The sequence below is a fragment of the Hyla sarda genome, chromosome 3 (assembly GCF_029499605.1).
Source record: "Hyla sarda isolate aHylSar1 chromosome 3, aHylSar1.hap1, whole genome shotgun sequence".
NCBI lineage: Eukaryota > Metazoa > Chordata > Amphibia > Anura > Hylidae > Hyla > Hyla sarda.
This window is the reverse complement of record NC_079191.1, coordinates 278914526-278932003: the sequence shown is the minus strand read 5'-3', so window position 1 is coordinate 278932003 and position 17478 is coordinate 278914526. Positions and strand designations below refer to the sequence as shown.

At 40.9% G+C, this 17478-nt stretch overlaps 1 protein-coding gene across 3 annotated transcripts in view; it reads left to right on the top strand.

Moving 5' to 3' along the window:
* The window catches only part of PHACTR2 (phosphatase and actin regulator 2), a 168201-nt gene that overhangs the window by 134607 nt on the left and 16116 nt on the right, over positions 1 to 17478 (top strand). For all 3 annotated transcript variants that reach the window (XM_056566729.1, XM_056566728.1, XM_056566727.1), the window contains 5 exons: positions 1251 to 1450; positions 3612 to 3768; positions 5824 to 5879; positions 11818 to 11879; positions 16446 to 16583. In XM_056566729.1, coding sequence (XP_056422704.1) covers positions 1251 to 1450; positions 3612 to 3768; positions 5824 to 5879; positions 11818 to 11879; positions 16446 to 16583 — 613 coding nt within the window. The remainder of the gene's footprint in view (positions 1 to 1250; positions 1451 to 3611; positions 3769 to 5823; positions 5880 to 11817; positions 11880 to 16445; positions 16584 to 17478) is intronic.

The window sequence follows — 17478 nt, the reverse complement described above, 5'->3', positions numbered from 1 at the left end:
TGCTGCAAGTCTGCTGCATTCTGTATTCCACAGGAAGAATAAATTAAATTATTGAAACACATAGTACTGGTAGTCCATATATTGCACTGACTGGTCTTTATCTACAGTTGTGGCCAAAAGTTTTGATTGAAAATTTGCTGCTTCTAAAGTTTTTTTTTACATCTTTTAGTTAGATGTTTACTTAGAGAATATGCTGAAAGAGTACCTGTCATGATCTTGATACATTGAAATCCTCCCAGTTCACTCCACCAATCATAACAAACCAACACCTGCTTTACTTTTTATTATTTTTATTAGTTTTGTACCTTGATATTGTGCTGTATCTCTTGCTCACTAGGAAGGGGCGTTCCCCAGCAGGCACGACATCATCTGAAGCCCTGCTGGGAAGAACTTCCGCCCTGTCTCTGCTATGGTGCTCTGAATATACAGCCTAGAGCAGTTCAGTATGTAATGAGCTGTAATTGGCTGAGACCATATACACACACCCTCCAGCTTTGAATTCTAACTGAACTCTACAGTTTGCTCAGATCTGTCCAGCAGCTGCAAAAGTGAGCAGAAATATACAGCACAATGTTTAGTACAATATTTATCACTTGGCACTGAAGGCATCATGACTTTACAGCAGTGTTTCCCAACCAGTGTGCCTCCAGCTGTTACAAAACTACCAGCCTTTGGCTGGCCAGGATTGCTGGGAGTTTTAGTTTTGCAACAGCTGGAGGCACCCTGGTTTGGAACCCCTGCTCTACAGTCTAGCTAAGCTCAAAGGGAAAGGGAGCTGAAATATTCAGCTCAATACATTCTATACACTGTTTGAGCTGAAGTCCCACCTGCATTTCCTAACTTTTGTCTTTGCCAGACTTCTGCAGGAGATAATCCGCAAGCAGGACTGCATGCAGGACCAGAAACAGGACCCCTGGTGTCCAAACTTTTAGGGGTTAATTTAACATATAAAGTTACAAAACTTTATTAAGAAGTATATTAGAAGAGTAAACATAAGCTACCACTCGCGTTCTCAGCAGGTTGCAGGAGTCAGACCCAGTGCGCTTTAAACATTTGATATCCGTGGACAACATGTCAAAAGTTTCTTTTTTCTTATGACAGTAACCCTTTAACGCAAATTGACAATATAAAACTGAAGCAGCAAACTTTGTGGAAACGTATAAATGTGGTCTACAACTGTAAATACTGCTATAGTATATCAAAATGTATATGTGCCATTATCAAGAATGGTAATATAAGCATCCTTATAGTGTTAATTTCAGTGAAATACCTGTGGAAAGCCAAGAAGACCTGGCAAGTCTCGAAAGTAATGAGGCAACAGACGAACCTTCTGACACTTCGGTGAATCCTTATGGAGAAAGTGAAGGCAAAGAAAGCCAGACCAGTGACTCTGACTCAGATGGGCCCATCCTTTACACAGATGATGACGACGATGATGATACCACAGAAAGTAAGGAATTGACAAATAATTTTTGTAATTTGTTGTTTTATATATTTAAAGTGGTATTTCAGAAAAAAATATTCTAAAACTATATCTTAAAGGGGTATTCCAGGCCAACACTTTTTTTATGTATCAACTGGCTCCGGAAAGTTAAACAGATTTGTAAATTACTTCTATTAAAAAATCTTAATCCTTCCAATAGTTATTACCTTCTGAAGTTGAGTTGTTGTTTTCTGTTTAACTGCTCTCTGATGACTCACGTCCCGGGAGCTGTGCATTTCCTATGGGGATATTCTCCCATCATGCACAGCTCCCGGGACGTGACATCATCATTGAGCTGTTAGACAGAAAACTTCAGAAGCTAATAACTATTGGAAGGATTAAGATTTTTTTTAATAGAAGTAATTTACAAATCTGTTTAACTTTCCGGAGCCAGTTGATATATATATAAAAAAAAGGTTTGCCTGGAATACCCCTTTAAAGTTATACCATTTTGTAATATACCTTTAACTAACAAAATGTAAGCTTTTCAGAACCTTTACTTGTAGATCCCCAGAGTGTTGAAATGCTTTCACTGCTTTCCCTTCCTATTCATGCCAAGAAGTCAGGGGAGCGGGAAGATAAAGGGATTTGGCTTGCTTCTTGCCAGAATTACAGAACACACCTTTTTGACATGCTTCCCTCTCTGCAGTTCCTTTTACTCTATTGCTGCCCCTCTGTCCGTGTCATATAATCATGCAACTGAACCATGCTAGAAAAGCCCATGCATGGTCATATTACCATGCAACTGCACCATGCTAGAGAAGCCCATGCATGGCCATATAACCATGCAACTGCACCATGCTAGAGAAGCCCATGCATTTTCATATAGCCATGCAGCTGCACCATGCTGGAGAAGCCCATGCATGGTCACATAACCATGCAACTGAACCATGCTAGAGAAGCCCATGCATGGTCATATAACCATGCAACAGCACCATGCTAGAGAAGCCCATTCATGGCTAGTTTCTACAGTGCATGCACCCACAATCTCTGCTTCTAAATGCAGGAATATTAGCCCATATTTATCAGTCTGCCTGAGGACAAAAACTGTGTTTATTGCCTATAATAAGCTGTGCTGTGATTGCTTCCTATGGGCGAATAAGAATCTGGGCCATTATGTCTATAATGTGGATACTCGCAATACATCTGCTTCTCTGTAAACATGTGCTTTCATAGTGTCAGGGATGATTTTATGTAAAAAGCTTATTAAAGAAAGTGACATATAAAAAGGAATTTTCATGTTAGCATTTATAGATATGTTAGAAAATCCCACTGATAGGAACAGTGTAGCTTTCCGTGTTTACCTAAGGCTAATATCTCAGTCTTTTATAGCTACGACTCATCAAAATCCTCCAAATCACCGGCACAATGTGAGCAATATGCCCATTGATCATGTACAGACACTTTTTTAGAAATTTCTTATTACTTATTCATTTTATATTGCTGTTTGGTCATGGAATGATGCACACTTTTCTTGTGCTGGACACTGTATAGTGGGGAGGAGCACATTGTGACAGGCACTTTTTAAGAATTCCATAAGGAATGCATGCTGAACTAAACACTATGGGAAAGATTAATACAAGACCGAATTCTCTGACATCACTCGGTGATCTCACGGTGTTCTGCAGCTGTTGGCTGGAGAGGCACCTCTCACTTTCTGCTCTTCCCACCCCTCTGTAAGTCAGTCTGTATAATCTTGGTATTGCTAGGCTTTGTTCACATCTTGGGTGCGCTGCTGGATCCATTGTACAAACTATAATGTGGTCCGTTGGGGTTCTCTCACGGGTTTCCATCGTTTTGGCGGCAAGAATATCGCCTCCTGCTGTGCTATTCTTGCTGTCAAATGTGACTGAACTGCCAGTGAAAGCTTAGAACAGAGCCCTGAGCGGCAATGGGAATCCAGATTAACTTTAGAAACTAGCACAACTGTTGGACTGTCATGAATTAAAAACTATTTATCAACAGAAAAATGATTAAAAAAATTGTGATCGACTTGTATAATTGTACCTGATTTTTATCTGCCTAGTTTTTATGACCGTTCTAGAACAATATGTTTGTATTAATATGTATGTGATACAGTAAGGGCAGAAATAATAAAACCTATTATCTTATGTATCTTTCCTGTCAGGCGCCTTAGCTAGAAAAATCCATAGAAGAGATACGCTTGCTATAAAACTGGGCAATAGACCATCTAAAAAGGATTTAGAAGACAAGAACATTCTACCACGTAATTCTGAAGAAGAGCGTCAGGAGCTCTGGCAGCAGATTGGGACAAAATTAGTAAGGTATTTATTAACTCTCCCCTCCCTCCGCTGCACAATATAATGCCATTAGTAGCTATAGAACAAACCCCAATTCACGTGTAACACATTTTTCTGCAGTGAAGTTAAAGGCATAAAGATTTTCAAATATCTGCAGTTTTAAGGTGGATTTCACCCTTTGCAGTGTGTAAAACACAATGGCCCAGATGTACCATAATGACACTACAGTCTACAGATATACGCTATCTAATCCAGTATTCAGATGCACCAGGTTTTTGATAGTGTTCGTTTTGTGTTGTGAAAAAATGAAAATAGTTTTAGTATATTTAGGCCATTGTGTCTAAGCAGGCCATTTCAGATACTTACTGTCAAATTAGGAAATCTTGGGACATGATGTATTAATGGGTCAAGAAGGAGGTCTACATGAGGCCATCTGGGGGAGCAGTGCACAGTGCAGGAGCATAGATGAGTAAATACTAATGGTGCTCTGTGTGGCCATTTCTGTGACCTCGATATGTGAGAGGAATGAATGTCCTCTTACTACTGTTTTGCACGTGAAGGAAGTAGATAAAAGAGATACATTGCGATGCATGGCTGCAGCTCTCTTCTTTTGTAGTGTATAGGACTTGCAAAATTATTAGCTGTTTCCACAGGAGAAAGCTTCATGCATGCAGTCTTCCTTCTCTGGCAGAAAGAGAAAGCTTTATTATAAACCTTGGGAGTGCTTAAAGGGGTAGTCCAGTAGTGAAAAACGTATCCCCTATCCTAAGGATAGGGGATAAGTTTCAGATCGCAGGGGGTCCGACCGCTGGGCCCCCCCGCGATCTCTCTGTACGGGGCCCCAGCTCGCTGGCCAGATAGCGCGTGTTGACCACCGCACGAAGCGGCGGCTGACACGCCCCCTCAATACATCTCTATGGCAGAACTGGAGATTGCCAAAGGCAGCGCTCCGGCTCTGCCATAGAGTTATATTGAGTGGGCGTGTCAGACGCCGCTTCGTGCAGTGGTCAACACGCCCCCTTCCCGCGGGCTGTCGGGGGCCCCGTACTGGAGATCGCGGGGGCCCCAGCAGTCGGATCCCCCCGCCATCTGAAACTTATCCCCTATCCGTAGGATAGAGGATACATTTTTCACCACTGGACTACTCCTTTAATTCTGACAGTGCGGGGCACCAGACAAGAGAAAGGTGGAAGAGTCTCTGTCCTCATCATCTAAATCTTGTTTTAGCTAACCTGGTCTTTTGGGTATAATTCTGTCTTACATGCATTCTATTTGACATAAATACATCTCAGAATAGCCCTTTAAAGGGAATGTGTCATTTGATAATGACCTAGTGTGTAAATCAAGTTTACATGTTAAATATATAAGCCTAATAATAAGATGATGCTTCCTGTTACTACTGTGAAGTGATCTAGAAATCCCTTTTCAGCAGCCTCCTACCTATGATCACAGACAGGAGTACAGTGAAAGGTGAGACCAATAGTAAGATATAAAAAAGTTCAGAATAGCCGTTCAGGCCGTTCAGAATAGCTGATGGTCACAGCTTTACCTCTCCCCCTCCCAACGCGATGCATAGAAAACTTTTCTATAGAAGTCAATAGGGTCCCCTTCAGTCCACGGTCCCTGTAGCTGCTTTAAAAGAGCAGATGAGGAGCTCAGCAATGTGGCTGCCCTCATAATAACGTACAAAAAGGAAATAAAAAAGATTGCAGTCTGAAAATAGAAACAGATTTGAAAGAAGAAAAACAAAGAACATGCTTCAAAATTTGGCTGTAAGTAGTAAACAAGCTTTGATGTTTTGTATCTTTTCTGATGGCCATCATGGCTTTATGTGTTGCAAATAAAAGTCAAAAACCTAAAAAAGTCCATTATGCTCTATGTATGGCAAATTTAGAATTACTGTATAAGATCATGTAATGATGGGCCTTTGGTTTGTAAGCTACATGTGTTTCACTTATACAGGATTCTTTCTTTTTTAGCAGCTGTTAGCAGGTGTTATCTGGCTAACACTTTTTTTTCTCTGTTTTTGTAAATCTGAAGTAATCCATCCATAATTCATGTATTTTATTTCTTTTTTAGGAGATTAAGTCAGAGACCAACTAGTGAAGAACTGGAACAAAGAAACATCTTAAAACGTTAGTACATTTTTATAGAAGCACTCTATAGATTGTGTCAAAAAAAAGGCATCCATACTGATTGCTGTTTACAATATTAACAATATACAAAGGCTAGGTCATTTCTTGCAGTTCTTACATCATTATTATTATTATTATATGAACCTTAATGTTTTTGTGTATCCCTACTTATTTCCAGATTCCTGAGCAATGGGATAGCAGTCTTGGTTTGCTTCATGTTATGGATGTATTTAATCTGTCTGTTGTTGAGAATTGCTTATTGACTCTTGGAAAGTGTCCTTTAGATTTCCAAACATAGAATATCTTGAATTTCCTTTCGATCTGGCTACATATTTAGCATTGTTAATCTTGTATGTTGAAGCATATAAATTCAGGTGATGATGAGCAAATTGTCAAGGCCTGGAATATAGTGGGTAACCTGATTTGCTTATATTACCCTTTATTATCTGGAAAGTCAATTCGATCAAGTAAATGCCTCCTATTAGCCATGGCCCATAAACCAATTTGTGACACAATGTGGGGAAACAATGAACTCTTGTAGGGCTATACACAAAAGGGTAAAGCCCCATGTCTTCCGCTAACCAATAGCCCCCTAATCTTACCTTATTACAGTGCATCGGTTAAATTAGGTACACAATCTGTTCAATCTTTTTTGAAGAGCAAGCAAATGACATTGTTAAACACATACAGAGGCCCTCATTTACTATTCTAAACCCGACCTCTTTTGTCGTTTTTTTTTGTCGCATCTTTGTCTGCGCCATGTCGCAGACATCGTGCGCCAGTCTGCGACACCATGCGACATTTTTTCCCGACGGACCCGATGTGGATTCTCCCAAACCCGAAAAAGGGGCGTAACCCGACATTTCTGAGCTTTCCCACGTATTTATTAAGGTTTCCAACTCGAATTTGTTGAATTGTTGTGGATTTTTTCCCGACAGCTCAGAGGAGTTGGAAACCAACAAAACCCACGTGCGACAAACAAGATGCGACATAATAATAAATACCAGGGGAAAAAAGCAGTCGGTAAGAAAGCAAGATAGACTTACAACCCGATTTTCTTAGTAAATGAGGGCCAGAATGTTTACTTCTGGTACTAAAAATAAATACTAAAACATGGTTCCCAGGTAAACCCAGGATAAACCTATTTTTAAGTAAATGTTAGTAAATATTTTATTATAACATTTGACTCTACATGTCTTTTAATCTAGATTTCAATGTCAGGAAATATCTTCCAGGATAGGATTTTCCAAACAGCTGTACAAACAGGCAAGGGAACAACGTCACAATGGTTCACTCTCAGACCTGTTACTCCATAGAGAGCTGGCTTCATTCGCTTGCCAACTGTTGACAAACCAAAATTATTTTTTATCTTTATACATTCAAAATTGTCACTTTGTTGGTCGGTAGATCTTTTGCACGTAGGACAGGCTGAATTCTTCATGCTTCTACAGAGTGCTGCAACATTCCTTAGAAGAGTGCAGACCTGAAAACTGTCTTCAATTGCCTCACACCATGATTGGGTATACAGTGGGAGGATACAGTCAGGTTGCTAGGCCTCCCGCCCCAAATTCAGGCTTGATTGACAGCCTAAGTGTAAGGCTTCTCCCTGCACTCAGACTGTCAATTACAACTATGTATGCCGGAGTGGTTGTGGCCAGCTGACTGTATCCACTTACCGTAACTGTAACAGTGGGTGGCATTTATAGGTGGTTTATTGGCAGAGCGCTGAGGAGAACAGCATTGAAATGCTGTCAGGCCCCGTGGCTGGTGTCTATGTCTCCAGTTTCCTAAGCTCTCCAGTTCCAAACCCCCCTCCCCACACACTCTTCTTCAGAAGTCACAACAGCTTCCGTACTTCATGAATAGTTACAGCAGTTCCACCATTCTTCCAAGTAGCCACAGTATGTCTCAATCTTCTTAGTGACACAACAGGGCCACCTTCTTACCCCTCTCACTAGGCAATAATCACACCCATTTCACCCCCTTGGACTATTAATGACAATTAATGTCGTTTAGATAAATAGACTTTTTACAGTGATCAAAAGCTTGAGCTTGGCAATTCTCAGAGGCCCCATAGGGAATAAATGGAGCACTGAGCGCACACACATTCATTCCAGGGAGAATTTCCTCCCCATTCTTGGGACCCAGTGGTCAGACCCTTAGTGACCTGCTTGTTATCCCCTGTGGGTAGAGAATACCTGTGGGTAGAGAATAACTTATTGATTTGAAAATACCCCCTTAATGCCAAATTGGAAATAAATCAAGGTCTAGTCATATTGTTTAAAGTTATTGTAGTATTACAGTAAAATCTGAACTGAACAAAGTGCATGCATGGTGCATACAAGGTTACTTGAGAAGATTAAAATGCATTACTCAAAATAAGCAGACCGCCACCGCCACCCGCTTTTCTCCCCCTGCCTGTCCTGGGTCCTCCTGAGTCCAACCTCCCAATAGGGGACACCTCCCAATAGTGGACAGTTATTAATTCCCCGGCAGAGTCCCATAAAACTTAATGTATTTGCCCCCTCCAAATAGGGGACATTCCCAATAGCGGACACGGACACACCCAATTGGGGACAGTAGGAGACAAAACACTTCCATTAGGGGACAAAACACTTCCATTAGGGGACAAAACAACCCCAATAGGAGACAACCAAGCTTATTTGCCAGCCCTACCTTGTACACAGGGTCACCGTCAGAGGGTACAGCCAATACCCCAGTAAGGGGCCCAGGCTTCCACTGCACCCCCCTGCAGAAGCCCCAGCACAGAAGCAGAAAACCAATGTTTAAACAATGGTCTCCTGCTTCTGTATGTCTGCCAGGCACATTATTCATACTCCTCATTCCTTGACCCCCCCCCTTTATTACCCCCTGTGCCACATCATTTCCTTTTGATCCCCCCTGTGCTATTACCCCTTTTTATAGCCCTCTTTGCAAATTCATCAACCCCTCTTTACCACCCCCTGTGCCATTTTATCCCCCTGTTCCACTTAATAAAGAGGGGAGGTGATGAATTTACACAGAGGGTAATGAAGGGGGAATGAAATGGCACATGGGATCAAGGGGAAATGTGACACAGGGTAAAGGGGGATAATTTGGCATAATGCACGGGGGAATAAGATGGCACATGGTATAAAAGAGGGGATGAAAGGATAGGGGGGAGATAAGGGGAGACGACCGCTGGGATCTCCTGAACGGGGGCCCGGAAGACTGCCGGAAGCTGCCAATCCGACTTCCGAAGCCGCGGGCTACATGCCCCCTCCATGTATCTCTATAGGATACATGGAGGGGGCGTGTCGGCCGCTGCTCCATGCGGGGGTCGGCAAGCCCCCTTCCAGCAGACTGCCAGGGCCCCCGTTCATGAGATCGCGGGGTTCTCAGCGGTCGGAACCCCCACGCTCTATAACTTATCCCTTATCCTTTGAATAGGGGTTAAGTTATATTTCATTACAGAATGCCTTTAATTTGTTTTGTTGCTAAAACAATGCAATGAAAACAAAATTATTTAAAAAAAAAAAGAAAACTCTCTAAAAGGTTTCTAAGCTGTCCTGGGTATGCAGTTAAAGGGGTTATCCAGGATTAGAAAATCAGAGCTGAATTATTTAAAAAACAAACCAGCACCTGTCCTCCGGTTGTGTGTGATATTGCAGCTTAGTTCCATTGAATTAAATGGTGCCAAGTTGAAATACCACGCAAAACCAGAGGACAGGTGTGGTGCTGTTTTTGAAGAAATTATCTTTGTTTTCTATTCCCACATAGCCCCTTTACGTCAATTAGTTAAAATGGAACAATTACACGGAAGGGTTACCGCAACTGCTGCTTGCCAAAAGACATATAAGAGATTCTGAGACCAGCTAAAAAATGATGTTTGTTGAGGCCAAAATTAAACATTATTATTATTTTTATTTTTTTCTTAACTGACTACTAGTAATAAATTATATCCTCTGTTTCAACAGTTTGACTGTATATAATATGCATGATATACCAACAATGAATTGTTGCAGCAGTACAGTGGTCTTTCAACTTACAATGGCCTCAGGTTACAATATTTTCAGTAAACAATGGTCTTTTCATTGTAGCTTAAGACGATACTTAACATGCAATGCTACATATCCACAAAATGTGTCAATGGCTGAAAGAACTGACCAGTCACAATGGACATTTTGCTGGTAAAACACTTGTATTCCTGAAGTGCATTCATTAACTGGCTGTCTGGTAGCACCCCACTACAGTACAGAGAGGTACTTCATGTTCTATACTACTCTTTATCTGTGTTAGGGTTAGCTGCTTCTTCGGACACCGGGTGTATTGTGTGTACTGTACAGGACCCTGAAGAAGTTCCTGTCCTCTACATAGACAGTGATTACAGCTCCCAGCAGCTCTTTCTTACTATTATATGTAAGGGCTTGCTTTGTCTGTATTTGTTATCTACTTATTTTTCTTTAATGGTCACTTGTTTTGTAACTTGAAGGACCACTGTATAAAGAATTTTATTAGAAAATTTAAGCTTTATAAATATCATTAAAAAAATTCAAGTCAATGGGAGCCATCAGGACCCGGTGGTAACTTGGTGGAGTCAGTTGTGCTCAGACCCATTTAGGAGCCATTCAGCACAAAAAAAGAGCCAAACGGAGCACAACGGCAATGTGAATATAGCCTAAGCAGACATGTACTAATATGCAAACATATGGTAAAGCTATTTAAATCATTCCCCTAAACTGAACAAAGTGCATGGTGCATACAAGGTTACTTGAGAAGATTAAAATGCATTACTCAAAATAAGCAGACCGCCACCCGCTTCTCTCCCCCTGCCTGTCCTGGGGTCCTCCTGAGTCCAATCCCGCCCCCTATCCTCTGGCCAGAGACCGCCACCGCCCGCTTCTCTCCCCCTGCAGGTCCTGAGTCCAATCACCGACGCTGCCCGCTTCTCTCCCCCTGCCGGTCCTGAGTCCAACTCTGCCGCTGCTCCATTGCCTCCCCCATCCCCGGTTTTATAATTACCTGTTCCCGGGGTCCGCGCTACTTCTGGCTCCGGCAGCGTCCTGAGCTGTCACTGTGCGCACTGACGGGGACGTTGCGTTGAGAACGTCACTCGTCATTGCGCAGCGCACAGCAATAGCGCAGGATGCCGCAGGAGCCATAAGTTGCGTGGACCCCGGGAACAGGTAATTATAAAACCGGGGATGGGGGAGGCAATGGGGCGGCGGCGGTCTCTGGGCGGGGGGTTTGGGCATTATCGGCAAGGTAATTGTCGATACCAATAACGTCCAAAATCGTGAATATCAGCCGATAATATCGGCCAAACCGATAATCGGTCGATCCCTAGTACTGAATGCACATGGTGGTGCTCACCCTTACGCACCTTTTAGGTGGTTACATCTTCTACTCTTGTGTCTACACTTTTATAAGGGTGAACACCAACACGGGCCTCCAGTACAGATGCTTATTTTGGGTCATACGTTTAGATCTCCTTGTGTAATCTTGTGCTCTTTCTGTTCAGTTTAGGGTATGATTTAAAAAGTTTTACCATATGATTGCATACTAATATGTCTGCCTATTTATCCATATCTTATGTAGAAGATTATTGTGTACCCTGTATAACTCTGTTAGGTACGAAGATTCATTTTACTAAATATATTTTTAATGAAGTTTATTTTTTTTATTTTTATAAAATCGTTGATACCGCTGCAAAAATTCTTTGCACTTCTATATACTTGCGTACAGCATTCTCATACATGTTATTATACTATTTACTGTGCCTTTTTTGTTACAATGCCATATAGTTATTACTTTCTGATGGACCTGGATTTAATATAGGTGCACACTATATTGTTAGGTTGGTTGATATAATCTGTATGGTATAGTTAACTTTTCATTTACTTATATTTTTACAAATATATTTTTATTATTTATTTATTGTTATATATTTGTACCTTAGAAAAAAATGAAGACGAAGAACAGGAAGCAAGAAGAGAGCTGAAGCGTAAGCTGACACGGAAGGTATACATTCTTAGCTGATCTAGAATAGATGGTTTTAGACTCAGAAACTGTAAGTAGTACTATATCAGATAGGAAACAGTAAAACAAAACACAGCATCCTAGTTGCAAATACAGTATGGTATGGTTCTCACAACTCATACGGAAAATGTATTCATAGACCCCAGTCACCAAATGAAAAGGAAAAAGTGTCATCTTGGTTGTTGTCTGTGTAGATCCTAATTTTCTGTTAGATGGAAATAGCAGGATGCAATTAAAAGAGATTCTGCACAGTAATACTTTTTAATATGGCAGTCTATGTTGTCATCAGGGAGTAACCTAGTGTATACTGCCCCCGGACCCTGCAAAAAAAAAAGCGGTTTTAAAAAAGCCTTTCCTTTTTATTGTCTGTTTTTAACATTTGCTTTACAGTCAGATTGTTAACAAAATTTGGTGGTTGATGCAAAAATTCTCAAGACACAAAATGCAGATAAAGCCCGGTTATAGTCCATAATAGAGTATATATGGGGTTTATTCTTTTGGTTCTGATAGAATTAATATACCTGCATTATAAACAGGTAATCTTACTTGTGGAAGGCATTATAATGAATAGCTCATACCGTTTTACTGAACTGGCAGAAGAGAGGTTAGCATATAAACAGCTCCATCTCTTTTGATACAGACTCTCTTTTTATGTGCTGTATAATAAAGTGGACCTGTCAGCATGTTTGTAGGGTATAAAGTAAGGACATAGCTGTATAGGTCTTTTAACCCTGAATTCGTACATACCTCTCATGAATTAATAGACCCCTCCAGGGCCGAGCTATCAGAGATTAAAAAGATATGCAAATTAGGCTTTTGAGCCCACGGGACATTTTCCTCACTGTGCCAAGATCAGTTACGCACCTTCACCAGTTTGTCACCCCACTGTGTGCTGGTCACCTTTACCTTCATGATTGACAGCCACTAGGGTGTACTTGCCTCTCCCCTGTATTCTAGCACCAGAGGGGAACGCCTAGTGGGCTCAAATCCATAATTTGCATATGGGGAGGGCATGGGTGTCATGCAGAAGATTGCAGAGGTCCCAGCGGTTGGGCCCCCCATGATTTAAAACTTAGGGATACATTTTTCTGCGGGATACTTCTCCTTTAAAGGGGATCTGTCATCAGTTTCACCCCCACTAACCTGTTGATACAGGCTGGTAGTGTGGGGGATGATAATGATAATGATACTTACCTATCTCCGATCCATGGCCGTGCTTGTCCTTATTCAGGCAACAGGCAGGCCAAGTGAGGAAACTGCAGCAGTAACGTCATTGTGCTCCTGGTCACCACCCGACATCAAGCCTTTTGCTCGAAGGAGGAAGATAACGGGTGATCTCAGTCATTTAGTTTACATTGAAATCTGCAGCAGAAAATCCCGTGCAGGAGTACTCCCCTGGAAAACATTTTTTTTTTTTTAATCGACTGGTGCCAGGAAGTTAAACAGGTTTTTAAATTACTTTTGATATAAAAATCTTAATACTTCCAGTACTTATCAGCTGCTGTATGTTCCAGAGGAAGTTCTTTTCTTTTTGAATTTCCTTTCTGTCTGACCACAGTGCTTTCTGCTGACACCTCTTTCCATGTCAGGAACTGTCTAGAGTAGGAGCCAATCCCCATAGCAAACCTCTCCTGCTCCGGACAGTTCCTAAAATGGACAGAGGTGTCAGCAGAGAGCACGGTGGTCAGACAGAAAGGAAACTCAAAAAGAAAAGAACTTCCTGTGGAACATACAGCAGCTGATAAGTACTGGAAGAATTAAGATATTTAAATAGAAGTAATTGACAAATCTGTTTAACCTCTTAAGGAAACAGGGCATACCTGTACGCCCTGTGTCCGGTCCCAGTATATAACGCTTGAGAAGGCTTGAGCAATCGACTACCGATAACACTGATCATCTCCATGTTAATGCATGATCTGTGTATAAGATCAGTATGTGCAGTGCTATAGCCACTAGAGGGGGCTATAACACTGCGAAAAAAAAGTTAATAAAGATCATTTAACCCCTTCCCTAATAAAAGTAAGAATCACCCCCCTTTTTGCATAAAAAAAAATAAACATGTGGTATCGCCGCGCGCAGAAATGTCTGAACTATAAAAATATATAGTTAATTAAACCGCACGGTCAATGGCGGTGCAAATATATTCCAAAGTCCAAAATAGCATATTTTTGGTCACTTTTTATATCATGAAAAAATTTATAAAAAGCGATCAAAAAGTCAGATCAAAACAAAAATGGTACCGATAAAAACTTCAGATCATGACGCAAAAAATGAGCCCTCATACCGGCCCGTACGCGAAAAATAAAAGTTATAGGGGTCAGAAGATGAGAATTTTAAATGTATAAATGTTCCTGCATGTAGTTATGATTTTTTTTTTTTTTTTTTTTTTTTTTAGAAGTAATACAAAATCAAACCCTATGTACAGTCATGGCCATAAATGTTGGCACCCCTGAAAGTTTTCAAGAAAATGAAGTATTTCTCACAGAAAAGGATTCCAGTAACACATGTTTTGCTATACACATGTTTATTCCCTTTGTGTGTATTGGAACTAAACCAAAAAAGGGAGGAAAAAAAGCAAATTGGACAGAATGTCACACCAAACTCCAAAAATGGTCTGGACAAAATTATTGGCACCCTTTCAAAATTGTAGATAAATAAGATTGTTTCAAGCATGTGATGCTACTTTAAACTCACTTGGGGCAAGTAACAGGCGTGGGCAATATAAAAATCACACCTGAAAGCAGATAAAAAGGAGAGAAGTTCACTTAGTCTTTGCATTGTGTGTCTGTGTGTGCCACACTAAGCATGGAAAACTGAAAGAGGAGAAGAGAACTGTCTGAGAACTTGAGAATCAAAATTGTGGAAAAATATCAACAATCTCAAGGCTACAAGTCGCTCTCCAGAGATCTAGATTTGTCTTTGTCCACAGTGCGCAACATTATCAAGAAATTTGCAACCCATGGCACTGTAGCTAATCGCCCTGGGCATGGGCGGAAGAGAAAAACTGATGAAAGGTGTCAACACAGGATAGTCCGGATGGTGGATAAGCAGCTCCAAACAAGTTCCAACGATATTCAAGCTGTCCTGCAGGCTCAGGGAGCATCAGTGTCAGTGCGAACTATCTGTCGACATTTAAATGAAATGAAACACTATGGCAGGAGACCCAGGAGGACCCCACTGCTGATACAGAGCCATAAAAAAGGACTACATTTTGCCAAAATGAACTTGAGTAAGCCAAAATCCTTCTGGGAAAACGTCTTGTGGACAGAGGAGACCAAGATAGAGCTTTTTGGTAAAGCACATCATTCTATTGTTTATTGAAAACAGAATGAGGCCTACAAAGAAAAGAACATAGTACCTACAGTGAAATATGGTGGAGGTTCAATGATGTTTTTGGGTTGTTTTGCTGCCTCTGGCACTGGGTGACTTGAATGTGTGCAAGGCATCATGAAATCTGAGGATTACCAACGGATTTTGGGTCGCACTGTACAGCCCAGTGTCAGAAAGCTGGGTTTGCATCTGAGATCTTGGGTCTTCCAGCAGGACAATGACCCCAAACATATGTCAAAAAGCACCCAGAAATGGATGGCAACAAAGCGCTTGAGAGTTCTGAAGTGACCAGCAATGAGTCCAGATCTAAATCCCATTAAACATCTGTGGAGAGATCTTAAAATTGCTGTTGGGAAAAGGCGCCCTTCTAATAAGAGAGACCTGGAGCAGTTTGCAAAGGAAGATTTGTCCAACATTCAAGTTGAGAGGTGTAAGAAGCTTATAGATGGTTCTAGGAAGCGACTGATTTCAGTTATTTTTTCCAAAGGGTGTGCAACCAAATATTAATTTAAGGGTGCCAATAATTTTGTCCAGCCCATTTTTGGAGTCTGGTTTATGTCCAATTAGCTTTTTTCCTCCCTTTTTGGTTTAGTTCCAATACACACAAAGGGAATAAACATGTATATAGCAAAAATGTGTTAATGCAATCCTTTTCTGTGAGAAATATTTCATTTTCTTGAAAAATTTCAGGGGTGCCAACATTTACGGCCATGACTGTAAGTAGGGTATGATTTTAACCGTATGGACCTACAGAATAAAGATAGTGTCATTTTTACCGAGACGGAAACAGAAGCCCCCAAAAGTTACAAAATGGCATTTTTTCTTCAATTTTGTCGCACAATGAATTTTTTTTTTTTTTCAATGTAACTGCAAAGAAGAATTGGTGGCAGAAAAAATAAGCCATAATATGACATTTTAGGTGTAAAATTGAAAGCGCTATGATTTTTAGAAGGTGATGAGGAAAAAATGAAAATGCAAAAACGGAAAAACCCTGAGTCCTTAAGGGGTTAACTTTCTGGCACCTGTTAATTTAAAAATAAATGTTTTCCAGAGGAGTACCCCTTTAATAGGTTCAGTAGAAAAGAATCGTTTTATTTTTAGACCCTACCCCTTATTATAGGAATTATGTCCTCATTTGATCATTATTTTATATGGAATCATTTGATTGCATGTGTTGTAACCACTTCCAATTCTGCTTTCTCTGTTTCACGTTTACAGCTCAGTCTGAGGCCTTCGGTGGCTGAACTGCAGGCCAGACGGATCTTGCGCTTTAACGAATATGTAGAGGTGACTGACTCTCTGGACTATGACCGCCGCGCCGATAAACCTTGGGCAAGGTTAACTCCTTCTGACAAGGCAAGGACAAGCAATGATTTGTGTACAGCCATACTCTATGATGGAAATTTATGTTCAGATATTTGTGATTTTATTCTACAGCTAACATAAAGTTTAGAGAAACGAGAGGTTAATTGAAATGTATTTTTTTCAGTTCCTCACTGCACCATATTCATGCTAGGGCTAGGCGATTTAATAGAATTAATTTGATTTGTTTGATCACATAGTGGGAGGCCACTATTTTATAATATACTTCCTTGGGACCTAATTGTGGGTACCGGTTTTAGTAGAACACGATTTGGCAGGACTTTTGTCAGCTTTTGGATGTTACTACGAGGATGATTCTGCTGTGTATTATGGACAGACCGCTGTCCACCTCCAGGTCTATATACTATACCGTAGGGGCAGCAGCTGCTCTGGTTCATTGTGAGTTACAGCAATAGTTTAATCTCTTCAACCAGATTGGGTCTCGCTGTCAATGTGAGCTCATCTGCCTAAGTGTGACCCGATCTTTGTATGAAAGTTCCAGCTGCTGCTGTAACACACACAGTTTGGAGCTACTTAAATAACCCATGCTGACATCATGACATAATTATGCTCCTCTACAAGCAATACCTACAATTTTACCCTAGGGAGCACCCCTGGTATCTCATTTAGTCCTTTTACATACAGATTCCAGTTACATCCTTACACTCCATACACCTATTCTCATAAGCAGACCCAGTGAGAGAAGGAGCTTGCAAAGTACAGGTCTGTTTACACCTAGCAGTTGAGGTAGCTAGCATTTAGTTTTTGCCACATGGTTCTTGGCAAGTTAAGAAATGCACCTCAACTGTACATGTGAATAGACTCTAATTGAACATGTATTTCATACTGAGTTCTCTCCACTGATCACAATCAACTAAGGTCAGTGCAT